The following is a 26,320-nucleotide window of genomic DNA, read 5'->3' on the forward strand; positions in this document are numbered from 1 at the left end:
TAAAACTTCTACGTGCTCAGTCAATGAAAACAAAGTAAAATATCTTCATTTTGTTTGTAATCTGTCTTCCTGCACAGCAAAACAAGGCAAAAAATACACCCTTTACGTCACATGCATATAATTGCATTATTAATGTATTAAGAATGTAATTGCAATACTCAGCACTGCACTGAAATTAAGTGTGGAAAGGAGACACTGCATTCCAGAAGTCTTTGTGCCATAGATACCTGAAAAACCTCTTGGGGGAAAAGTAAAGCACATGGTGGAAAATTTGGAGGACTTTCCTAAGAATTAATTGCTGTAACAGAAGAGACTTTGCTAATGCTAATAAGCAACAAATGCTAATAAGCCAGGAAATCACCTTGTCCACTTAGAGGACAAGGCTTGTGCCTGCTATGCAACGTGTTTTCCAGTCTGGATATAAAATCAAGTGATTTCCAATATGGAAAGGGTTAATCTCCCTGAGAAGCCTCAGCATTTAATTCATTGGGCATTGGAAGCCACCTGTGAGTGAGTGAGTGTTCAAGGGAAAGAGAGGGAGATTTAGGCACAGCACTTTGCAATTCCATCACTGGTAGAGGCATCAATGCTGAGAACATGAATAAGCATTTATTTCTGGCTGCCAGAAAGCACAAACACCTCAATTCCACCCCAGAAACTACACGAGCCACCTGAGCTCTGCAGCTGAGGAACATCCTCCACCAGACCAAGGTAAGACACCTTCCCCTTTTTCCTGCTTGTCTCTGCAAAGTGCATGAATTCAGAAATTCAGGGCAGAAATCCTTGCTTACCTTGCACACACAACAGCACTAATGTCTGCTGGGTTTTTTTGCTCTGCTGATGTTCCAAAGGTGCTCATCTTTAAAGGGAGGGTGAGAGGAGAGTTTTGAAACATCACCTAAACTTCCAGGTTTTCCCAATTCTAACCTGTTTCAGCTGTGCCTCTACCAGGACTTATTTCCAGCACGCACAGCTGGGAGCCAACCAGCTCCAAGAAGATATTTCAGTGCTGGGTTTTATTTCTTTTATGCTGCTTGACAGATGACAGGGTTACACCGGCTCCCAAAGACAGCCCCATTATGTCTGAGCACAATGAGTTATCCTCTGTGCTCGGCAGCCCTGCTCCAATAAATCACAGGGAACATCCAGCCATTGTCCTGGAGCCAGGCGTGGTGCTGATTTACTGGGGCCAGGCTGTTTGCTTGGGCTTTTTGTTTTAATGTCACCCCAGAGCTTCAGATTCTCTCCCATGTTTAAGGTAAATGCATATACCAGACTCATTTAAATCTGACTATGGAACAGTGGCACTGCTCTGGTTCCTGAACAAAACCAGCGATGCTGAGAGTGAATCTGACCTTGAATCTGAACCATATCAATCCTGGTTCAGGTGAGTTTTCCTATTTAGATTAATTCATATAAGCAGAAGAAATACACCTTTGTGTAACCTGAACATCAAAACACAGATCACGACAGATTAGAGCTCTCTTTCCACACTGGTTGTTCTTTATTGTACTAAAACCAAAGAGGTAAACAATAAGAGAGGTTTTTAGCAGTAACTGAGGAGTTTCAGAGCTGCTCTCAGTCCCTCTGCCTCTCACACTTACTGGTCATCTGGAACCTGCAGTTCACATGGAAGTGATTGCAGAGCTGGTTTTGCACTTCCCCTGAAGCAGGACTGCCTAAAACCTATTTAGAGGGGACTTTTTCTGCGCAGGCAAAGGGTTCAGGGCAAACTACAACCCCTGACATGCAGAGGTGTGTGATTTCCCCTCACATCTCCCTGTGGATCAGTCTGTAAGGAGTGTAACACAGAGAGATGGAGACCTTGTTTCCATGGTAACAACACTTAAGACACATCACACTGAAGATGCTGCCACGTCCTTTGGCTGCTTTAGGACACTGAGCTGTTGGTACCTTTGATGGAGCTGTTCAATACCTGCAGGAGAAGCCCAGAGCTGTGGCTGGGAAATCACTGCCCTGCTGGGCATCCCTGGACTTCTGGGAGCATTCAGGGAGCAGCAGACACAGGATCAGCTGTTCAGATGACCCAGAACATTCAATTACATCAATACTGAGACTAAAGACTGTGCAAAACCTCTGGATGGCAAGGAACTGAATGAGGTAATATATCCTCATAGACAAATATATAGATATATATATATATAATAAGAATATTGGGTAATATATCCTCATAAGCACAGAGCTTTTGAGGCCCAACCTCTGATGGTAAAGCAAAGATGCAGAGGAAGAAAAATGAACAGCTTTTCACAATTTTTATCTCCAGAATCAATTCCCTCTGAAGGAAGAGTTGCTGGTAAACTTGACATTGTGGAAACTAAGACACAACAGCCAAATTCCTGAGCAAGGTAGTGTTATCCTTGGCTACTATCTCCTCCCAGTGCAGTGCCCCAGGTATAGCCATGGTTATTCCAGATTCTCCAGGGGAAATATGAAAAGAAAAATATTCAAACACAGCCTCCCAGGCAAGTGAGGCACCAGCTGTACTATTTGCTGTCCAGGGCTGGAACACTCTCACCATAAATTCCTCCCAGACTTGAGAATTTTTCCCAAGGAGAAAAGCATTGCATAAAACTGCAGAGCAGCTCCCTGTCTCTCTTCAGGAACCACGGTAGTTCTGTGTGGCTGGGGAAGCCTTATGCCTGAGGAAGCACCTTTTTATTAAATATTCCTGTGTGGAGTCCTGTAGTTCACAGTGAACACATCCTAAAAGCAGGCAGTCATCCAGCCTGGCTGCTCCAGCCCCATCCCTCCAGGATCCAAGTGTAAAAATCTCTGATTTGAGGCTTTTTCCAAACTGTAACTGAGAGCTCTTTACACATCCAAATTCCAGTAACAGGAGAACCTCCTTCACAAAGTTACAAAGTAAGCAAAAAGGGAAAAATCCTTTCAAAGCAGCCCAACCCAAACAGCAAACGCCTCATTGCTTCATATGTTTTGAGTCCACACTGCTTTGGGGAAAGAGGATGTTTCCTAAGAACTGAAAACCCCCACTGTTCCTCAATTTCTGCAAGAAAAATTCCCCAGATCAGTGTTCACCTTCTCTGTATTGCAAGAAAGATGATGCTTTTTAAGCTGCTTGGTAAAATGAGGGGCTAATGGACTGTGGAGTCGACCAGCAGGTGAGAGACCAGCACATGGAAATTCCTGCAGGCAGTGATTCAATGGGGAATATAGGAAAAAGTAAATGACAAAACAACCCCATTCCACTTTGCAGCATCAAGTGTCCTTTGCCACAGAGGCTCCAAGGTGATGCTGAGAGTGTCAGAAGCCAAAGCAGGTCTGTCCCCTCGGAAGCAGGGAGCAGAACGGGGACCTTGCTGCACTGCCAGGATGATGGATTGCCCTATTTCAGTGACCACACAAAGTTGCTCAAGACAATCAAAATTAATGATTCTGCAAATATGTCCTTTACAGTTGCTGCTGCTGCTCCTCACACAGAAGGGTTGTTTTTGTTTGGGTTGCTTTGTTTGGGTTGTTTGTTGTTTTTTTTACTTCCTTACAGCCCAGCAGTAGGAATAAGGCTCTTGGATTCTTGGCATCTTAACTCTGCAACTCCAAAATGGGCAAAATAATACCCTGCACTATCTTATAGCCATGGTACAAGAATAACTACCTTAAATCTCCAAAAAAAACTACATTAAAACCTGAGATACCTGCAGTGCTATGGACCTCAACCAGGAGGACCCTCCTCAGAGCCACCCTCGTTGCAAGGTACCAGCAAAACTGCTCAGCAGCAAGGAAGACTCACATACACAGGAAACGAGTCTTTTTTAGCTGTAGAACTTTCTGCAAACAGAAATGAGGGATGATTTGAATCTTCATTAAATGCATAGTTTTGTCCCCAGGAGCGACCCTGCCTTCTGCAGCTTTTTCTCCCATATGGACACCCGGGATCTGCACGTGCCTTTCAGATCCCTGTGTTCTCATCCTCCTCCTCAGCTGGTGGGATGAGAATAGCTGCCTTCACACTCGACAGAAGCCTGAGATAACATGACTCCGAAAAAAAAAGGCAAATTCTCACAGGGATTTTGAGGCAGAATCCTGACTGGGAGAGGAGGCTTGGACTCCTGGCAGAAGAAACTGGTGTTCATTGTTTCCTCCCCTTGGAACACTGTGTGTACATTCCCAAATCAGGGCTGCCACAAAGGAATCCCTACTCTGCCCTCAGCACCTCCTCCCGAGCACACACAGGGCTGGGAGCAGGTCGGGAGAGGCACAACCTGACCATTTATCCACTGTGACCTCGGGCAGCTCGGTGACAAACCCCCCAGACACCGACCCGCTTCTGCCTCGCTCCAGAGCCAGTTCTGGGGAAGAACAAAACCAACCCCCAGGGGAATCACACGCCTTCCCTGCCCTTTTATCTTTCCCGGTTGTAACCAGACGGCTTCCCCGGCAGCAGCATGAGGGACCAGGGTGCGTTGCCCACAACAGCCCATAAATCCTGTTCCCCAACCCAAGCCGTTCCCACATCACAGCCCAAAGCCGCGGCCGCTCTGGCAGCCGGAGGGTTTCGGTGGGTCGCCCCCTCCCCTGTGGCCCTGGAGGGCCAGCAGGGATTTGCGGGAAGCCGGGGGGACTCTCGGGAGAAGCCGCAGCAGCTCCAGCCCCGCTCCAACCCCTCCTCCCGCGGCTGCCCGGGCTTGGGATCTTTTCCATTTCCCTGGAGCCGGGAAGGGCGCCCGGCTGAGCTCCCGCTCCGAGCATGGCTCGGGGGGCTCCGAGGGGCTGCCGGGCACAGCCTCCTGCACAGCCGGGAGCCCACGCGTGTCCCGGGAGCTCCCCACCCTCCAGACCCTCCGCCCGCGCCGGAGACCCCGCTCGGAGGCACCGGGAAGGATCCCGGGGTGGGTTCCCCGGCTGGTAACGGAGCCCCGCGGAAGGAATCCCTCAAAACAGCGAGAGACTTCCAAAGTGGGGGGTGGAAGGCGGCAGTTTTCCCCCTCCTTCCCCGTTCGGGAGAAAGGAGCTGCCCAACCTGGTCATGAGACTCTTCCACACTTCCCAAAGAGGCTCCTGAAGTTCTGGCGCTGCAGCCCTGGGAGCTCGGGGCAGCCAGTCCAGCGCAGCCCCGCCGAGGGCACACACAGCTCGGGAGATGGAGAATGAGGTTGGCAAATCTGTGGACAATCAAATGGACAAATACATGTAATAATTTGGAACTTTCCTCTCTCCCTTTGCTTTTATTCTGCTTCCTTTTCCTCCCTGCTTTCTCCTGCTTTTACCCTTGCGCTGATTTAGCTGTGCCGTTAATTCTTTTTTTTTTACCCTCCCCGATTTAGAGTTACAATAATGGGGAAATCAGAAAGCCAAATGGATATTGTGGAAAAATCAACGAAATCTGGGAAGAAGCCCTGGAGCTTTGTGGCACTGGGTCTGGCTGTCCTGCTGCTCCTCATGACTTGTGCCGCCGTCGCCCTGGTGATCCTGTATGCCAGCAGCAGAGGTAAGAACCTGGGAATGATTCTCCTCTTCCCTCTGCAAACTGCATACAAGTCTTTTTCTTCTTTTTTTGGGGGGGGGGATAAATGAAAATAAAATTCCAGGGGGGACAGTGAAGTCACCTCTGTGAGGGATGTGGCTGTCTCTGCCTTGTTCCCAGCTTGTGCATAGAGATTGTGTTGGATTTTACTTAATTTTTAAATTACGTGATGTAAGATTCTGTGTTTTCAATGAATTCCATGCATTTTGTTGAATTCAGCATTGTTTTGAGAAAGATGCTGCGCTGTTTCAGGGGGAGGGTGTGTGTCTGTGTGTAAGGATTGATAGTTCCTTACACAAGAAGCACAAGCCAAGATTCATCATTGTCAGGATTTTTAAAGGAGCAGCTGCTTTAAAACACTTTTTAAAACAATCTCTCTAAAGGAGAAATTGCTTATTAAAATGTGAAAGCTTTAAAAAACAATGCCACTTTCTGCTGAGGAGAGAAGAGACTTTTTCAATATTCCACCAGGCAGTTGGATCTCTGAGTGTGATTTGGTTCAGTGACTTTAGTTCAAACGTCTTGCTGACACTGATGCACCTCATTTTGAGGTGTTCTGCCTGAATATTTCAGCTGCAGAGCACACGAACTAAAGCTGAAGTTTTTTCCCACCAGCACACCTGCTTTAAAATCCTGTGAAGCATCAAATGCCTGTGTTTGTCATTCCCATTAAAGCCTCTTGGATTCACATCTCTGCTAAAACGCTGGAGAACAGAACTAAAGCAGGAATAGCAAACCTGGAGCAAGGCACTACTGTGTCCTTCCCCTGTCTCTGCATCCCCTGCTGCAGGGAACTGCGTTTTCAGCACCTGTAAGGGAAACACTGCACAGTTCTGGGCAATAACTCCTGGGAAAAGCCTTTTTATTGTTCACTCCTTTTGCTACCAGCCGTTGAATGTTGGGTGAAATCTGAGTGTTTGGTATCCGTGAAGTTCATCAGAAAGTTTGTTCTACCAGCTCAGGAGATGGGAGGAAAGAAATTCCCCAGGGAAAGGTACTAGAGGAGGAGTTTCTGTATCAAATATTGAGCTCTGCAGGGTTTCGCTGCCTGAATAATTCAGGTGTTAATATTTGGTCACACACTGGTCTCACCCAAACCCACGGGGGGAGCCAGTGCTAACTATGTTTGTTTGCTGGAAAGCTTCTCTGGGAGAAAACAAGCCTAAAATGTAAATATTTTGCATTCTTGTATGGCCAGTTAAACTGTCCCTGGAGGTGTTTCCCAGATTCAGACATTCCTGGGCAGCAGGAGTGCCAGGCACTGCAGAGCTGATGTGCTGCCTGTCCTGGGCTGGTTCCTCCCAGCTGGAGGGAGGGGGTTTGACCCAGAGCCCCTCTGTGCCTCTGCTCCCCCTGAGCACACACAGCTCATCTCTTGCTCCAGGGGACACCCCGGGGGGGGCTCACCCTGGAGCAGCCACGAGCTTTAGGAAATTCCAGGTAGGAACTGAGCAGGAGAAATGTCACCTTTTAGTGGGTGTCTGCGTGCCCTGTTTGGGTCTAAAGGTGTGGCAGAAAGAGCTCTTCAGGCTGTTCCTGCAGGAGAAACATTTGTCTTTTTGTCTTGAAAAGTTTTGTCCCAGTGCTCCCCTTGGCCCTGTTTTGCTGTCACCCCTGGGCCCATTCCCAAAGCTCAGCCAAGAGCCTGAAGTCTCAGACTCACCAGGGGAAAAGCACTTATGGCTCACAGCTGTGCAACATAAATCCCACACAGCAACAGGAGAAAACCAGTGTAGCTGAGCAGCTTTCATGTGGTAGAACCCAGAGTGTTATCCTGGGGTTGTTCTGTTTCTAATTTCACTCAAATGTCGATTTTGAGATGAGAATGGGACACTGGATTGTTCACTGAGAGCAGATTCAGATCTGCCACTTCATCTCTGTACATCCCTGATCGTACTGGCACTACCCAGCCTCTAACAAATAATTCTGTTTAGCTAATAATTAGAAATTAAATTAGAAAATTAAATTAGAAAGACAGAAGGATTACCTGTCCTGCCTTACATTGTCTCTTTTTTTAATACAGAAAGGCATATATAGGCTTTGTGCTTCAGGAAGACTATTTCTGTTCTGCTTGCACAGAGCTCACAGAGGAGCATTGTGGTGCATGAAACAGGCCCCTGGGTACAGCAGTAATTCCTGTAGTTCTGTTAAAGCTGACTGGGATTTTTATCTCTATTCCCAGCCAACAAAAACACTGGAGCTCTCACAGCAGTGCAGTTCTACAGTCCTACAGGCAGTCTGGGGGTGCTCGACATCCAAGGAAGTTTTCATGCCCAGAAAAACTCATCTAAACAAGCTAAAGGAAAATACAGGAAGAACAGAGTAATATTTGGGTGATCACAGCAAGGGAAGCAGACAGGACTGAAGTCACTGGGTTTGGACCTGAGCACTCCACACTCTCAGTCTTTCCATCACACCCACACATTCAGCTCTGAGCCTTTCCACAGCTCCCTCCCAGCTCCCTTCCACAAATATTTACCAAACTCCACATCTCAGCACTTGTTGGAGAGGTTACAGTCTGAAGAACATTTCAGCACTTATTGTAGCTGACACATCAAATCAGTCAGCAACTTCTTCAGGCAACTTGGTTACCAACCACTTCCATCCTCACCCAACTGCCAGTCTGGTAATGTCTTCTTTCAGTGACGTTTTATTCACTTTCTGGCTTCCAAGTTCTCTTCTCAGAAGCCAGACTCACAGATATTTATTTCTGTGTGCCTGCATCCCCTCAGGTTGTCCCTGCTGGCTGTTGGGAAGCTCAAGGTCATGCTCTGCTCTGTCCTCTTAGGTTGTAAACAGAGAAGAATCCAACCCTTGGTCTAAGCGACACCCTGCCCTGGGGGTTTCCAAAAAACCACATTTTCTTCCTACATTTTCTATGCTGTGAATGTGGTTTTTGCACACTCGAATAACAGATTTACACAAACCTGCTGACCAGGAGCAATATCTGAACTGGCCACTGGCACTGTGAGAGGGGGCTGTGGCTGAGCTCTGCTCCTCTCCTGCACTGATGCCCAGATGAATGTTCGTTAATTAAAAGCAGCTACTCAGAGCAGATGGGGAATTTAAAGAAGTGGCAGCTAAAACATAAGTCATGGTGATATTTGGGTGGCAAGACCCTTCTCAGTCAAAGTCAGAGGGAGCTCCATGGGTGTGGAGCGTTGCTGTGGGGTGACAGGACGTGCAGGGCTGCAAACACTCTTCACTGAGTCTGACACCAATCCTGGCTCAGCCCTGCCTGTGGGTGAGAAATCCTAAGGAAGGAGGAATAAAACCAAACCCTTGTGTTCTGGGCTCCATTTGAAGCCCCTGACACCTGGCACAGACCACCCTCCCCGACAAAGAAAACCTGAGCTTGGCAATTGTGTTGTTTGCTGCCAAAGATCCGCTGGTTTGACAGCAAAAAGAGCAGGTTGCAGTGCCAACAGCACTTCTGCAGAGGAGTTCTGGGGAACAGGGAAGGTGCTGGGAGGTAAAGCTCCCACATGGTGACAACTGTGGCTCTAATTGTTCCCGTGTGTGCCATCCCCAGCCATCTGTGCTCCTCCAAACGTGCTGTGGGGAAACACTAAACACAAGCTGTGAGCTCCAGAGCCCCACACAGCGATTTGCTTTGCTTTTGTTGTCTGACAGGGAGCTTCAGTCAGGCTGTGAAAAGCAACTTGTACTTAAAAAAAAAAAATAATTGCCCTTCCAAAGCTGGGCTGCAGAAGGGGCCTGCAGGGCTCCACAGCTCTCAGGAGTCATCCTCACCTCCTGCTGCTGCCCAGGGAACGTGACAGGGCTCGGTGCCTTCTTGTAAAGGCAAATTAAGACAGTAAAATTCTCCACAGTGAGCCCAGAGGGGTCTGAAGCACATCCCAGCTCTGCCATCTCTCAGGTGAGCTGTTCACCTCCGAAGGAGCATCTGGAGTTGCTTCATTTCCCTCATTTTCTTCCATTTGCTGTAGTCCCACAGCCAAGGTCGTTTTATTTGGCTCCATTAAAGCTTATTTTCCCTGATCAATTCTCTGATGATGCTGTGTCAGACTGAAAGGGATGTCAGAGCAGGAGGCTCTATGTCACTGTAACTCAACCTGTCAGCACTGTCTGACCGGGGAGAAAAACACAGAGAATTGCCTGTATTTGTACTGAAAAGTTGGGCTCTTGTTTTAGCAAAGGGCTCTGACAAAATGAAGCACAGAGCTGCCTGGCTGGGGCTGCACAAGGTGCACTGTTATGTTTGATTGCAGCTGTTGGAAGGTGCAGGTGACAGAGGCTCAGTGGAGTGAGCAAAGACCTGCAAACCCCCTGCAAAGCCAAACAGGGCAGTGCTGGTCACCTCCCACAGGTGGGGGCTGTGTCAGGAAAGGTGCTGAGGAATAAAGGACATAATTGACAGAAGGACAAAGGAGACACTTTCCAAGCCCCTCACCAGCTGTTCCTCCTGATCTGGTTTCGTGGCAGAGTTTCAGAGCCCTGAGTGTCCAAACCAGCCTTGGCTCCCTGGTTCTCCAGCTCAGTTACAGCTTCCCAGTCCCCAGGGCTTTGGGAAGGGGGAAGTCTGAGCCTTGTTGAAAGCAGTTGGGTTCCACAAACTGGAGTCAGACATTGTCAGGTTACATTAAGAGTAGGAGCTTTGACTAAAAAAAAAAAAAAAATATAAAAGAAAAAAGGCTTCACTTGAGTCCTACCTGGTCCCTGAGAAACAATGAGAAGCACAGAGTTCTTGTAAAACAGGTATTTCTGTCTCACCTTTGCTATTGCTCCTTTACAGAGAATTTCCATCTGCCTTTGAACTACTTATTTCTTTTCTCAAAACTCTTACTTTTTTTTTCCTTGAAAATACCCTGGGCTTTTAGGTTAGATTTTGCTAATTGTTTAATTAATAGAGAATTTAGGAAACTCCAAAAATTGCTCTTAGCTTCATCCAGCACAAAAAAAAAAAAAAAAAAACCTGACAGAAACACTAAAAAAAAAAAAAAAAAAGCTAAACCATCTATGTGAAGCTTCACATTTTTACCCATGTTTTGCTCATCCCATGTTGAGGTTGCCAGACCCCAACCACAAGACACAGAGTTATTCTCATGCAGATGTGCTCAGCTGGGCCCCCAATCCCAGTGGGGGCTTTTTGTGTCGCTCCCACTGATGAACTTCAAAGCCCTCTTTTCTTCCCCACTGTTTCATTTCTCTCTGAATTACTGTAATCTTGTTTGCTCTCATGTAAAGCACTTGCTTTCATTGACAGGAATTCTCTAGTAACTCTTTACTGCAAACATCCCAGTGCAAGGATCAAAAAAGGAGTTTAAAAAATATCTAATCCTGTTGGAAAGTATCAACTTTTGTTTTCCAGTGTGGAGCCAAGTAGTTGTCTGTTTAACATAAGTCGATACTAAGCTGGTCCAGTTTCACAAATAGGAAATTAAGCCATCAGAATTCATTTCCTTCTCTCAGGGCCAAGGCCACTCCTCAGTCTGGGGGGCTCAGATACCCCAGATATGAGTCTGTCACTCCTCCACTCCCCAGCACACACACACTTCAAGAAATAAAAGTCATTTCTTTTTCCTAATTTGATCTTGGTGGCTCAGAGCAGTGGGAAAGCAGGAATGCAGCTCTGGGCTTTTCACCCCCTCTTTAAGTCTCTTGGTCACAGTGACTTTGAAGATCATGAGAGAGCTCAGATGCTCAAAGCATCTCAACAGATTGCCTAGAAAGGGATCTGGTAGTTTGAGTTTGCATCAGAAAGTCTGTGGAGGCAGCAGGTAGAAAAAAATGGTCTCATTGTCCTTCCAGGAGAGTTAAAACTCACTGTCAATGCTGTTGTAATGCTGCTGCCAATAAATTTTCCTCATAAATCTCCAGATAAAAGATTTCATCGCAGTTGTCATTCAATGTCCTTGGCACTGATGTTCACTCACTCCAAACCCACAGAGCTGTCAGAGGCTGGGCTCAGGTGAGTGACCTCGGTGGCAATTCCCTTCCTAAACAACTAATTCCATGTCCTTTCTCACTCCCCTCCCTGCAGGAACTCACTATGGCACCAACTCAGGCAACATATGCACCACCCCTGGCTGTGTCACGGCAGGTAAGGGGGCTCCTGGGAGGGATTATTGCACAGGGGGGGTTTTATGTGCTGGTGCTGAACCTGAATAAAAGGTAATTCAGGATTTAAGGCTGAAGTTGAAAAGGAATGAGATTTCCCCTTGGCCAAGGGGTATCATCCATAAGGAAGCAGTACAGGAAAATTGCCAGTGTGGCCAAGAGCCCTCTGACCTGAGCCACAGGGACAGGGACTGGCCAACAGTCTGTGCCTTGGGATGGGAAGAATCCCTTTAGAATGAATTTTCTCTGTGAGTGCACTCTATGCGTGGGGCATTCACCCTCTTATTTTTGGCATCTACAGCTCAGGAGAGGTGAGACTCCAGCAGGGGTGTTCCCAATTCCCCCCTGGAACACTGGTTTCTTAGGCAGGTTCCTGAGCTGGAGCACAGGGGAGCCCTGGGCAGCACCCCATGCCTGCAGGGCACTGTGCTCTGGGAGGGCTATTCTGCCACTCAGAGGCTCCCAGGCATTTTTAAGCAGAAAATGGGATCCTTCAAGTCCCAATACACGGGAATGACTCTTGCCAAGCAGCTCCTTGACAGGCTTTGGTAGTGTCAGAGATCACTGGGCAGCCTGTGGGATTCAGCTCTCCAATTTTGGTCCCCAGCTGCCAGAATAATCCAGAACATGGACCCCGCAGCTGACCCATGCCAGGATTTCTACCAGTACGCCTGTGGGGGCTGGCTGAGCAGGCATGTCATCCCAGAGACCAGCTCCAGGTACAGCATCTTCGACATCCTGAGGGACGAGCTGGAGATCATCCTGAAAGGTGGGAACGGGCTACTCCATCCTCACACTCGTGTCTGGTGTCAGGGGTTATTGGCTGCACAGCACACAGAGAAATAACCCTGCAGAGAGAAGTGTGGAGTGTGATTTTTTCTCTCTGGTCCTTTAATCTCTACATCTCTTACTGCCCCCATTTTGTAGGAACATCCTGTTCCCACTAAAAATTAGCCATAGGTGATTTGATACTAACTTCAAAAGGAGCAGGATGAGCCTGCACATCCTTCCCCCTGACACTTTTGCCATTAATAGCTCCTCTAAAGGGCTCTCCAGTCTCACAGTAATTGCAGGCTACAGAAACAAGTGTTTATCATAGCCCTGAATTCTCAGGGATTTCTGTGAAATGATCAAAGCTCTCCAGGGCACAAATCTCATGGCAATGGTTCCTTCCCCAGGTGTGCTGGAGACTTCAGATCAAGGGGACAGAGAGGCATTTCAGAAAGCCAAAATCCTTTACAGGTCATGCATGAATGAGAGTGAGTCTCTTCTTGTTCCACTGATTCCCGGGTTCCATACTGAGTGTACAGAAGCACCAATGTTCTGTTCAGTCCAGCCAATACCTGTCTAATCTGGGTGGATCTGTCTGGAAAGCTCATCTCCAGATGGGTGAAGGTGCCTGGGTGCATCACTAAGGCCTAATGTGCACATTTGGGATGGGGAAAGGATGGAGGTTGGGTACCTGCCCCTGGGGTGGAAGCCAAACCTTCCCTTCAGAATGCACAAACCTGTCCCAGTTCATCCTTCCCAAACCAGTCCAGTCAAAGTCAGCACTGGAGCCTCAGAAGTGTTTTCATTGTTTTTCTGAAGGCTGGAGCAGGGGACAGGTGGTTTCACGGTGTCTCTTCTTTTGGACTGTGACAAATGCAGTTTCAGATTTAAACTGTCGGCCCATTACCTGTTTTTCTGTGAAAACAACACAGCATTTGTCTTTCCTCTCTCAGGCCTTATAGAGCAACGAGATTCTTTGCCTCTGCTGGAGGCCTTAAGGATGGTTGGAGACTGGCCAGTGGCTTCTGCAGACTGGAATAAGACCAAAGGTAATGCTGGGCCTGAAAGGGTTCAATAATGTGCAGTCAGAATCATTTCCTGCACTAGGGAGGCCACTGTCACTGGATTAAATCCCCCATTTTCACTTTTTCTTCATCAACAAGAGTCAGGGGGTCGCACATATTTAACACACACACACACACACACACACATATATATATATATAGAATTAGATCTAAACAATTTTAGCACAGCAAACTGCACAACTTCAATCAGTCCTGACACAGGTGGATAAATGGTGTTTGTTCTCCCTTTTATCCCCCAGAGCCAAGCTGGAGCATGGAAGAAAAACTGTCCATAATGAACTCCAGGTTTAACAAACGTGTCCTCATCGACATGTTCGTGTGGAACGACGACCGGGACTCCAGCAGGCACATCATCTATGTGAGCCAAAAACCACAGGGCATTATTTACATCCCAGGATCACAGTGCAGACTTGTTCACACTGCAGACAGATGAGATTCCCACAGCACAGCACGGGCCAAATGCAGGGAACAGCCCCCAGTGACAGACCTGTCTCAAAGAAATATTGGGAAAGGTTTTGTGGCAGCTTTTTTTATTTTTTTTTTTCAGTGAAAGAAATAAAAATCAATGGAACTTTGCTGATTTACAGCATTTAAGGGCTGTAAATTCTTGTGACTTACAAAATGATGGTGAGGTTTAACATGTAGCAGGAAACCATGGGTCTAAAATATGTAAATAATATTTCAGAGTTTGTTCATGCAGCAAGTCCAGCCCTCAAGTCAAGCAACTTAGAAAAGTTGCCCAAATCTCTTCTTGGATCTCAATGGGGACTGAAAGATTTTGCTCAGTAACTCGCACTAAGATCCATCCTGTCCTTACCCAAAAATCCAGAGACCAAAGTTGTTCCTTCCACCCCCCCCAGTCCTTGGAGAGCTGCAGTTCTCTGGCTGTTTGGCTGCAGTGTCAGTCCAGCACTGGAAGGATGGGACAGCATCTCATGTTGGCTCCCAAGGATTCCTTTGGACAACCCCAGTTCCTGTTCATCACTAACCAGAGAAATGTGTTTTCCTTCAGATTGACCAGCCAAGCCTGGGAATGCCATCCAGGGATTACTACTTCAATGGGGGCAACTATCAGAGGGTGAGTGTTCCTTGTCATTTATTTACCATGTGCCACTAAAACAACTTCATTACTTATCCCTGGGCTTTGGAAAACTCAAATATATGAATCTTCAGGGCATGTAACGATCAGAGTTAGACTGTGACATTCATTGCTACGTTTTTTCCTAATTATGCCAAAATTTTGTCACATTTACAAAAGGACTGAACAGCTGTATAAACATCAAGCCTCCCCAGAATTGGCCAACCATAGAGAATATTATGGGAAAACAAAATCATTAAACAGTCTCTAATTCTGAAGGGCAGGGTTCACATTTTCAGTGCAGGTTGTCTTGGATTCCCTTCTATCTTCCTCTAAATCCACTGATACTCAGCTGGTAAGAATCTGCTGCCACCTACTCTCCCCTTTCCCCAGAATTACAGGAAAATTGTGAGAGATGATTTTCTAGCTGTTTTTCTCTGCCAATGCTCGGGGCAAAAGCACTGATTGTGCAAAAACTCTGTTTCTGTAAATACACAGAAAGCTGTTGCAAACAGAGCCAGATAATTTATCTGTTTCCAAGATGAAAATTCTGCTTTAGTACATTGTATTTCCCTCAATTATGTCATGCTAACAAAGAGTATTTGCAGCCCAACATCAAACCAATTTTCCTAACAAGAATGGAAGGGAAAACAGAGGGACAACAATCAGCATTTGAGACTCTTTTGTCTCGTGGTTGTAAGGGCAGATGAAAACATCAGTGGGAAGAGTTTGCTTCTTACTTCAGTGTATTTGACTATATTCTCACAGATAATATAGCTTAAATACAGCCCTGTGAGGTTTGCACAGGATTGTTTCTGCACCTTCTGGGCACTTTTACAAGCTGCCAACTCCTGATCCAGAACAACCTCCTGGGAGCTGTGCTGGGAGCTGCTGGACCAGGAGTCTGCCCTGCAAGTGTCACCTGGACAGAGCAGTCACAGCAGGAAAGAGGGATATTGATGCACTGGTGCAGGAAGGTCAGACATAGATTGACCTGTAGGAGATAGAAAATCAGGTACAGTGCAGAGACCACCCCAGATTAGCAAAAGAAAACCATCTCTGCTCGATACAGCTTTAATTTGAAGCCATAAACCAGCGTGGGCAAGGCTGTGTCTTTAATTCTAATGACTAAGGAGGAGACACAACCCCTTTTTATTTGCTATTTACCAGCTCGCTGCCCCCAGACAATGACCCAACTCTGATGACCCAAACTCCCCCTGTGCTTTAGTCCAGCATCCTTTGGCAAAGCTCCTCCTGAGGCCTGGGGGAGTCTGGCCTGATTAAGGGCTCAGCCTAAAACCACAAATCATCGTCCTGTAAGTGCCCAGACACAACTTCACAACAGTTACTGTGTTTATCTGGTTTCCAAGGTCTCTGGAGGAAGAAAAGTGTACAAGAAGAACAGGTGACTTTAAGTTTTCCTGCATCAGGGGTCAGTACTCCTTCAGCAGCCAAATATCTTTTCAAAGCCCTTTCTGGGGCATGAATCAGCCAGAACCTCCCACCAGAAATAAAGCAAAGGTATCACTGGAACTGTCTGAGACAGAGCTTTTGTCTCAGACAGTGAAACCAGAGTTGAGAAGATTTATGGTATTGCTTTCAGAGGACTCAAACCTTCCACATTTACTCTGGGATTTTGGCTGGTGGGGATCACTGTTCCCACAGAGTAGCTCAATTCACGGAGCCTTCTCAGCAATTCTAACTCCGAGTGCCAGAGCTGCATTGCACAGGGAAGCAGAAAGTGTGTTTTGAGGCTGGTAACTGCCCTGCAGGGTATTCCAGGCTGAGCTGAGCTCCAAGGTGTGGCAGTGACATCTAATAATAATAATGGCCAGTCTTCGAAAGCGAAGATTTGGGAAAGGTCATAAACCCTTCGAGCCTGCGCAGTGGATTTTTTAGGTGAGACACAGCGTGCGCTGAACTGAGCCCACCCTTTAATCCTGAGGTTCATCTGCCGGGGCCGAGCAAAGCTTGGACAGTGGCAGTGAGGTCCCCAGGACGTAGCTGGATTGCCATACAAGGCTGACGAGCTCCAACTGCCCGGGGGGCCGGGAATTGAACCCAGGTCGCAGCGGTGCGAGTCCTGCACTCTAACCACTAGACCACCAGAGGCCCCACAGGCAGTGACATCTACTACAGGAAAAAAAAAAAAAAAAAAACAAAAAAACCCCTCAATACTGTCCCTACCCCCTGTGTCCTGTGTGCAGGTGAGAGAGGCTTATCTGCAGTTCATGATCACCGTGGCCAAAATGATCCGGGAGGACCAGAACGTGTCCAGAGACGACTCCTTTGTGCAAGAGGAGATGACAAAGGTGATGGAGCTTGAAACAGAGATTGCAAATGTGAGTACAGAGCTCCAGAGAGCTCAGGATGCCGGGGGGTGAGGGATGAGGGGGCAGATCTCTTGATGTTTGTGCAGCAGTTTTCAACCCAGCACGAAACCCACGGCCCAGAAAACAGGGGGAAGAAGAGTTTTTGTGCCATGAACAGCCCAGAAATCAGTGTCCCTGTGTCTATAACTGTCTGCTGAGTACACTGCTGTGCTGCTCCAGTCCTAGCTGTGTTTATGTTTGGAACTCTTCTAAAGCAGGATAACCCATCCTGTGAGAACACCAGGGCTCGCTCCCTCGCGTCCTTAGGAATCTACAGCCCCCTAAAAATATCCCAGAGCTTGCTCTGCCATTCTAGAGGACAGAGGGAACCACTTGGCTCAGCATGTCACTAAAATATTATTGAATAGCAGGGACCAGAGTTCCTGCACTGAAATTTAGAGAGCAGCACTGGACACCATCAAATGAGCTTCCTTTCTCCCCAGAAAAATGGTTTATTTGGATGTTATTTGAGTGTGCATTTGTGCACATGCATGTGATTTCAGCCATTGATATTTCTGCCAGTTGAGTCCAGTAATAACCTTGTGAATGTCTCCAGGCAACCACCCCAGCAGAGGAGAGGCACGATGTCACCTTGTTGTACAACAAAATGACCTTAACGGAGCTACAGGAAAAGTTTGCATTGAATGTAAGTGCCTAATGAGCAGTCCCATACTTTCAGTCTCTTAATTCCAATGGAAGTGGCTTTGTGAATTTGCCAGTGACTCAACAAAGAGGTATAAAATCAATCCCATTCTTAATCTTGTCTTCAGAGTCTCTTAAAAAGCTTTTTTCTGCTGAACAACACTACAGCTGCATTCAAGGCCATAAAACTGCAGAAAGTCCAGTTACTAAGGCACTTAAACACCCACCATTGGCATGTCTCTCTGTCTGCCTAGGAATTTAACTGGACCTTCTTCATCCAAGGTGTCATGTCTTCAGTAAGTGTCCAGGTTGACCCAGAGGAGGAGGTGGTTGTCTATGGCATGCCCTACCTGCAAGAGCTGAAGGCAATCATCTCCAAGTACTCAGCAAGGTAAAAAACTGGAGAATATGCCATCAAAACTCACAGAAATATTGCGGATATGTCAATCATTGGACCCCCCTTTCTAGTTCTGCCAGAGCTTCTCCAAGGAAAATGACAGCCCTGTAAAATATGGGAAATGTCTTTGAAGGTCTTGGAGTCTCAGGGCACTTCAGTACCAAGTGTCTCACCTGCTGCTTGCTTAGAAAAGGTTAAATGGGAACCAAAAGTACATCATAGGCTTAGATCTTTTTACATTCCAGAAAGAAAACCAATAGGAAATTAATCCCTGAGCACACAGGGCAGTCCAGTCCTCGGGCTGGACAACCCCAGTGAAATGAGAACAGTCCCCTGCAGATGCCGTGAAACCCAGGACTGGCAGCAGTCATTTGCTTCCTTGTCTCCACCCAAAACTGAGATCCCCCTCTGGCTGGCTGCACTGGTGTTGGTTTGTGCAGGGGATTAAGCTCAGCTCTGCTTTCCCACACAGCACCATCCAGAACTACCTCATCTGGCGCCTGGTGATCGACCGCGTCAGCAGCCTGAGCCGGCGCTTCAAGGACGCCCGGGCCAGCTACAGGAAGGTATTTCCTCCCTGCCTGGACAGCTGGGCTGGAGGAGAGCCCAACAGCTCCAGAGCAAGTCCTTGTCAACACAACCATGGCAAGGGGGTGGAACTAGATGAGCTCTGAGGTCCCTTCCAACCCAAACCATCCTGCGATGCCGCGGTTAAGTCACGTAACCCCCAAACAAACCCCGGGGTGGCAGTGAAAACCTTTGCCTTAGGCTAAGCTGCTGGTTAGGGGAGGCTCTGGAGGTGCACAGGCAGGGCCAAAGCTGTGCTTGGTGCTGCAGGCTCTCTACGGGACGACGCTGGAGGAGGCGCGGTGGAGGGAGTGCGTGAGTTACGTCAACAACAACATGGAGAACGCGGTGGGAGCGATGTATGTCCGGGAGACTTTTGCTGGTGAGAGCAAGAGGATGGTATGTAGTTTACCCTTCGTACTACTGTACCTCCACCGTGCCCACAGAGCCCGTTCCCTCCCGTCTGAGCCCCCAAAATGTTTTGCCTGTGAAAGATCCCCCCCAGGCCAAGAGTGGGAAGGAAGGAGAGCTCGGTTATGATCCCTTTGGAATGCTGAGCACTGTGCTTTAGAGCAGAGAATCTGGGGACATCAGGCTTCAGCAGGAAGCTTTTCACCCCTCCTTAGCTCTACCTGGGGAGATGTAAATCATGTGAGTGATTCATGTCTCACGGGTTCTCTTTTAGGTGCGAGATTTAATAGAGAAGATCCGCGAAGTGTTCGTGGAGACCTTGGATGAGTTACAGTGGATGGACGAGGCATCCAAGGAGAAAGCCAGGGAGAAGGTCAGAGATAACAGGGAACTTCAGGATTCCCTTATGAATATGAAATATTTTGAATTTTGTTGTATCTCTATTTCCAGTTCCTCTGCAAAATGGAGGAAAATACTTCAATGTTCATTATTCCATTATCTTATCACATTGTCCTTTCCTTTTAATCCTTTGTCAGCCCCACATCAACTAGAATGGCAATTGGATACAATGCAATCCCCCAGGGAAAACATTTCATTGACCTTAGGACCAACAGCACCATTGTAATAGCAAGGGAAAAAAAAACCAACTAAACTATTCTATTCAATAAAGTATTGACACTTCATAGAAAACCCACCACACACCAACAAAAACCACAATTAAGGGGAAACAGTAAATTCTTTTCTTCTAGGCAATGGCAATCAAAGAACAAATTGGCTATCCAGATTACATTTTGGAAGATCAGAATGACAAGTTGGATCAGGAATATGCCAATGTAAGTATCCTGTGCACACCTCAAGATAAAAGCCTCCACTTATTTTCTTGCCACTTGGAATCCTTATACCTGTACAACTGTCCTTTCCATGGACATTAAAAAGAACATATTAGTAAATAAATGCATGCAGGGAGCCAACTTTTGGTTGATGCCATGCAATGAAAAAACCTCTTACAGAGGATACATCCAGTGGTATGAGGAGTCCCTCTTTCTGCACAGCTTACTAATACACCTGGAGCTCTGTTTCTTTAGTTAAACTTCAGTGAACACAATTACTTTGAAAACATCCTGGAAAACCTGCGAGCTGGAGCCCAGAAGAGCTTGAAAAAACTTCGAGAGAGAGTTGACCAAGACATGTGAGTTCCCAGCCAGCATTTTACAGCCTCAGTCCAAGATCTGGATTAATGGGGAGGGTGTGTAAGTCATGCTGGGGCAGCTGAGAGTGCTTGGGGCTGAGACAGTCAGGGGATTAAGCAGGTACTTCACTGACTCTGGCAGCAGCAATCCATCCCTTCCCTCAGAATCTCCAGTCCTTCCTCAAGATGTTTCACATTCAGAAATGGCACTGAAATACTTCACACGAGAGCAGTGCCAGACCTGTCTGACAGCCCAGCAAGGAGGGGAGGAGGGAAACAGTGCCATGGAAATTCTCCATCCCAGACAGTGTCAGGAAGAGGGGGTACCAGTCACCACCTTCCACACCAGTGTGGCTGCTCAGCATTCGAGGGGGAAAGCATCTCTCCCTTTACCTGGGAATTATTTTGGATGAGAGGTGCCCATAAACAGGCCAGCAGGTATTTCCTGGTATCAGGATTTCTTCCCAGCTGTGCTCAATGCACCTTTCTTCCCTACATTAATCCTGTCCTTATACAATTTCCTTAGCGGGATTTTCCTTTTCAGCAGATTATATTTCTTTATATATCCTTATATATATTCCTTATAATATATATATTCCTTATAATATATATCCTTACAAGGATTATATATCCATATATATATATATAATGCTTGTAGGGATTATACATCCATAAATATATTCCTTATATTATATATATTTTGTATATACATATATAATCCATATAAGGATTATTTCTCTACCATCCTTTTCTATACACACTTTTTAAACAATAATTAAATTAAAAGAATGACTAAAAAAAAATTAAAAATCACTACTCACTGTGTGCAATGTTTGTTTTTAGATGGATAATTGGAGCTGCAGTGGTCAATGCATTCTATTCCCCCAACAGGAACCAGATAGGTAGGTTTAAACAGCTTTAAACTGCTGCATGGAACTAATTCAGCATTTTTAGCCCCACAGCAGTGCAGCTCTGCATCCAGAGGCAAAGCCCTCAGCTGACACAGCAGCTGGGTGGGTTTTTGCAGAGCTGTGGGCACAACTGGCATCGAGTGCCCTTGGTGTCTGTAGGAATCCCTCCTGGGCATGTTTTACACCCCAGCTGTTGTTGGAACCAGCAGATGATTTCTAGCGTTTCCTTAACCCAAATAAAGCAATAACACATCCATTAGTTCCCCTATAAAATGGCTCTTGCACACAAACTGTGCCTGTCTCCAAAAGACAGCTCCTAAACATTCTGTTCTTGACTCACTGCAGCAAACATTATGCGCCAAATTAGGCTAAACTTAATGCAAATGATGCTTGGGCCTCAAACAGGGAGATACTGTAGCTGCAGATGTGCCAAATTAAACCTTTATTAACTTGTCATTTTCCATTTATCAAGAGAGAAACAATTTCACAGGAGGCATGAGCTTGTTTCTAATCATTTTATATTTGGTGTTCCTTCCTGACCCTTACACCAAGCAAACAAACTGTCTGCCATGGATGCAAAAATAAAGCCACCTTATGGTATCTCCCCCCCTCTCTCTCCCTCTTTGCAGTTTTTCCTGCTGGGATCCTCCAGCCCCCCTTCTTCAGCAAACACCAGCCCCAGGCCCTGAACTTCGGGGGCATCGGGATGGTCATCGGGCACGAGATCACCCACGGCTTCGACGACAACGGTGAGGAGAGACCTGGGAAATGGCATTGTTTCAGCTCAAACTCCTGGGAAATGGGATTATTCCAGCTCAAACTCCTTCCCCTGTCGGGAATTACAGTGACAGACTGCTGGGCCTGCAGGTCCCTGCACACACAGCAACAGCCCGGGAGCAGTTCAGGCACACGGGAACACCCCAGGGATGGCTCTGCAGGGAATGTTCCACGGGCAAAGCAGGGCACGCAGGAAACCAGCAGATGGCAAAGATAGATTCAGGCAGTGGCAATTCTCAGGAAAAACTGTTACTTTTACAGCATCATCAGATCAGAAACACAAAGCAAGCAGATGCACAGGCTCCCAGAGTACAATGAAATCAGGGAATGACGTTCTTGGGGCAGAAGAGTTTTCAGTAGGGTCTTGAAATCCCAGGAGATTTTGTTTTTCAACACGAATGTTTGAAATAAATTGACTTTATTATCTTTCTTGAATGCCATGTAAAAATGTTTGGGGCAGAAACTCACTTCTGATTCCATAAGTCAGTGGTTTTTTTTACACATGGGTTTTCTTCAAGTTGTTTTTTTTATGGTAATTAATCTTGTGCAGATGACACATAAACACACAACACAGCCTCAGAAACTGAGTTCCAGAGCAGAGAAAACCCTTGCTCTAGACAGAGAGTTGAGAACACAAACCCCAGAACCGCAATTCCAGCTTTTAGTTCTCCATGAACCTCAGTTATGTCACATGGACACACAGAACAAGCACCTCAGTTACCTCAAAGGTGGGGGAAGTTTTGTTCCATGATGCATAATCCAGCTGGAAATAAAACCAGGCCTTAGTGGTTTAGCTGAAGTCAGGGCTGCTGACTGAACAGGAAATCATGGAAAACAGAAATCATAGCTGATCTTGTCCATTCCCTCATGACAAAGAGGATCAGCTGTGCCACAAACATTCCTGAGCATCCAAACCAAAGGAGGAAGGAGGGAGGGCCCAGCTCTGACATCCCAGGTGCTGCCCTGGAGGAACAGTGGCTCCAACGTGCTCTCACTGAAAAATTTGCTTTTTAACTTGGATTTCCCTGCAGGAAGGAATTTTGATAAAGATGGGAACATGCTGGACTGGTGGAGCAACTTCTCAGCGCTGCACTTCAAGGAGCAGTCCCTGTGCATGGTGCACCAGTACGGGAACTACACCTGGGAGCTGGCGGGGGGGCAGAACGTGAGTAACAACCACCCCCCCTCCACAGGCTGGGAACAGGGAATCCCTACAGAGCACACCCCCCAAACCCTACAGCTGGCTGTTCTGGGAAGAAGGCACAACAGCAGCCCAGCAAACCCAGGCTCTGTGTGCAGGGAGGTTCTGCCCAGCACCAGCCCAGCTCCTGTTGGTGGTACATTCATACAGGTGGTCTCTAATCTGCAGCTTTTTCCCTGTGATTTTTTTAAATTTTTATCCTCTCTTTTCTTGCCCCAGCACAAAGCCATTGTTTGTCTGTGTTGTACGACTGTGCTTCAGCCTGTGGTTCTTGGAGTTGCTGATTTTACTGGCTATGGAGTAAATAAATGATTGTTTTTCACAGGTCAGTGGCATCAGCACACTGGGAGAAAACATTGCAGATAACGGAGGAGTCCGACAGGCCTACAAGGTAACTCAGACACACTGTGAGTTAACCTTACCTGGCATCCAGCAGTGGGGTTACCCAATCTGTCCTAAAAAAAAATGACACTTAACATGTTATTACCATATGCAAAAAGCTAAAGCCTCAATTATATGTCTAGAAGCTTCTGTTCCCATGGATCCAATCAGAGTAGGACCTGCCATTCCTGGACCCAGGAGCAGCCCAAAGGTGGAGCTCCAGGGTGAGCAGGGAATGTTCTCCCCTACAAATAACCCTCACAGATGTCCTGGTGCAGCTTTTTTATCTCTGGTATTTTGAGTATGGCACCAGTTAAGGGTGCTCACAGCCCATCCTGGATTTTCAGAAATCTTAACTGACATTTCTGACCCTGAGGGACAACATTCCAATCAGTGACTTTGTTAGAATTGTTTCAAAAGCCATTACAGGTGTGCAGGAGCAGAGTGGGATGACACAAACTGCCTGCTTACAGAATCCTGGGACGTTCTGTGGTGCTGGATCTATTTATACCCTCAGCTCTCCCTTTTGTTTCACGTGCTTTGGGACTATCTCAGCAACAGAGAGGCTGCAGAAACAGAACACTGGGAATTAACCAGCGTGAGGACACATTAACTTGTCTCCATCATGTCAATATAGCTAAAAAAGGCAAATTGGCCAATTAATGTGTAACAATAAGAGGTAATGGATTTAACATTGAGCAAGGTTGATATCTGCTATTTTATGAGCAGTTACCTGAAGAGAGAGAAGTCATCACTCTAGAGCTGTGGCGGAGACTTAACACTTTATTTCCAGATACAAATTCCTGTGGAAAGAGTCAATGAAGTCAACAGAGCTTATGCTGACAGCTTTGTCATAAAATTCTCTGTACTATTTGTATTAGAGAGAGAAAACCCACAGAAGTACAGAAGGGAAACATGTTGGGTTCATTCATATTGTGGCTAAAGCCTCCCACCCCAATAAAACATTCAATATCCCACTCCTGCTGCTCATCTCAGCTGGATTTATGGTCTTTTCCAGGCCTATTTGAAGTGGCTGGAACGGGAAGGGAAGGAGCCAAAGCTTCCTGGACTGAACCTGTCCCACAAACAGCTTTTCTTCCTCAATTTTGCCCAGGTAAGAACAGTCAGGGTGGTGCCCCAGGCTCTCAGACTTCAGTTCACGTGAGGAAGGAAACACCTGGTGAAACCACCTGCTGATAAATTGATCCCAAAGCATGAGATCTTGATCCGAGACCTTGTAAAACAAAAACTAATTAATAATACTTGTATCTATTCTGCCTCTCTATAAAACATACTCCACTGATATCATAACAAACTGGGATGGCTCTCAGGAAAACTTTGAAAACCAGTGAGAATGTTCCCAAAATGAACTCCCTGAAACCCTGACCCACTGATTATCCATGCTCCCTGTCCAGGTTTGGTGTGGCTCCTACAGACCAGAATATGCCAGCCAGTCCATAAAGACAGACGTGCACAGCCCTCTGAAGTACAGGTGGGTTTGACTGACTCCTAACTCACTTCATTCACCCCCTTGCACCAAGACAGCCCAGAAGGAGAGTTTTATAACACACTGGATAAATCCAGACTAGCTTTCAGGATTTCTGCCATGACTGGAGAGCACATGCACTGGGCCTCCATGTTAACAAGTGTCTTCCCTTTGTTTAGGGTGATGGGATCCTTGCAGAACTTCGAAGCCTTCTCCGAGGTGTTCCACTGTAAGCAGGGCACAGCCATGCACCCCGCAGGGAAGTGCCGGGTGTGGTAACCCAGGGACAGGGAGGGTGACCCCTTTGGGGCCACCACCCACGGCTCGGGGCAGGGACGTGCCTGGTGTTCTCCTGCTCAGTCCCAGCCAGGGCTGACGGGGCAGCTGCTGGAGTGGGAGCCCTGGCCCCACGGCACTGAGCTGTCCCAGTCCCCGGGCAGCACACGGGGATCGCAGGAGCCGGGGCTGGGCCGGAGCCCACGGGGTGTTCCCGGCAGAGCGACTGTTTCCAACGACATCCCGACTGTTATCAAGACACTGCATCAGGGCTACAAGGACTAATGCTTAAGGGAAAACAAAACCAACAAACAGCCACAAGTCTATTTTTCAGAAAGGAACAATAATTTTAATATGCCAGCTCCGCCTTCTGAGGCTCAGCAAACCTGTCTGAGGTGTTTCACTGCTCCGTTCCCAGTGTTCTGATCCGCTTCCTGGTGCATTCTCCCCCAAATCAGGTTAGAGCTGCTGTAAACTCTGCTGTGTGTACCCCTGCACTTTGCTTTGCTGTCAGAGATCGCTATTTGTCGTGACATGTCACGCAGTGAGCCCTGTGTCGAGATGCCTGTTGCACTCTCCTCCTGCACTCCAGTTCCTCTGCTCCAAAGAACAACCTTCAAGTGACATATCACTGGAATTATCACGTTTTAGGAGTACAAATTCTGTCTTCATGGTTAAATTACAGGGTCCCACCCTTCAGAGATATATTTAAAATTATGCTTATTCTTGTAGAAAGTGTATAAAATACTTTTTGCCAAATAGCAAACATGTATCCATGGAAACAATTAAGCTGGCTTTAATCCTGTGCCTTTTCGTTTTGCCATAGGCTATTTTTCAGTATTTACACTTGAAAATGTAACATGCATTAATTTTTAATAAAATTTAAAAGAAAAAAAATCACAGTGGCAAATTCAGCAAGGATTTCCCTACGGAGAGGGTTGGGTGGCTTTCCTTGGTAAACATCCTACCATAATGAGAATATTTTAAACTTTCAACACTTCACAGTGAATTTTAAATACTCTTTCAGCAAATGCTTTTCTTTCTAGCACAGAAATCCCTGGAAAGCAAGGCAGTAACTGCTTGTGTGAAGTCATGGTGGGATTCCTGGGGTGTCCTGTGCAGGGCCACGGGTTGGACATGATGGTCCTTGTGGGTCCCTTCCAGCTTCATCTTTTCATCTGAGTTTATCCCA

General features: G+C 46.8%; 1 protein-coding gene across 3 annotated transcripts; it reads left to right on the top strand.

Annotated features, from left to right (window-relative positions):
* The first annotated feature begins 430 nt into the window (after nucleotides 1-430).
* On the top strand, nucleotides 431-26,023 carry MMEL1 (membrane metalloendopeptidase like 1). Of its 3 annotated transcripts, none has more exons than XM_064678382.1 (23): nucleotides 431-711; nucleotides 5,304-5,467; nucleotides 11,508-11,567; nucleotides 12,192-12,353; nucleotides 12,763-12,843; nucleotides 13,309-13,404; nucleotides 13,680-13,798; nucleotides 14,453-14,518; nucleotides 16,726-16,860; nucleotides 17,447-17,536; nucleotides 17,787-17,923; nucleotides 18,402-18,495; nucleotides 18,767-18,895; nucleotides 19,182-19,280; nucleotides 19,657-19,740; nucleotides 19,993-20,096; nucleotides 20,940-20,998; nucleotides 21,637-21,756; nucleotides 22,816-22,949; nucleotides 23,311-23,376; nucleotides 24,385-24,480; nucleotides 24,782-24,858; nucleotides 25,032-26,023. In XM_064678382.1, the coding sequence occupies exons 2-23, from the start codon at nucleotides 5,314-5,316 to the stop codon at nucleotides 25,129-25,131; spliced, it is 2,262 nt and encodes a 753-aa protein (XP_064534452.1). In that variant the 5' UTR covers nucleotides 431-711; nucleotides 5,304-5,313; the 3' UTR covers nucleotides 25,132-26,023. The 3 variants fall into 3 exon arrangements, with proteins under 3 accessions (XP_064534452.1, XP_064534451.1, XP_064534450.1); XM_064678381.1 differs by lacking the exon at nucleotides 431-711 and adding an exon at nucleotides 4,166-5,131; XM_064678380.1 differs by lacking the exon at nucleotides 431-711 and adding an exon at nucleotides 4,168-5,169.
* Nucleotides 26,024-26,320: the final 297 nt, after the last annotated feature.

Source organism: Pseudopipra pipra, chromosome 22 (genome assembly GCF_036250125.1).
Source record: "Pseudopipra pipra isolate bDixPip1 chromosome 22, bDixPip1.hap1, whole genome shotgun sequence".
Classification (NCBI taxonomy): domain Eukaryota; kingdom Metazoa; phylum Chordata; class Aves; order Passeriformes; family Pipridae; genus Pseudopipra; species Pseudopipra pipra.

What these genes read in the sequence shown, in the direction of transcription:
- MMEL1 (XM_064678380.1), top strand. Translation starts at nt 5,120, where the DNA reads ATGGAGAATGAGGTTGGCAAATCTGTGGACAATCAAATGGACAAATAC. An exon ending in TGGATCAGGAATATGCCAAT is followed by an intron (nt 19,741 to 19,992) that starts GTAAGTATCCTG and finishes CTGTTTCTTTAG; the next exon opens with TTAAACTTCAGTGAACACAA. An exon ending in CCACGGCTTCGACGACAACG is followed by an intron (nt 21,757 to 22,815) that starts GTGAGGAGAGAC and finishes ATTTCCCTGCAG; the next exon opens with GAAGGAATTTTGATAAAGAT.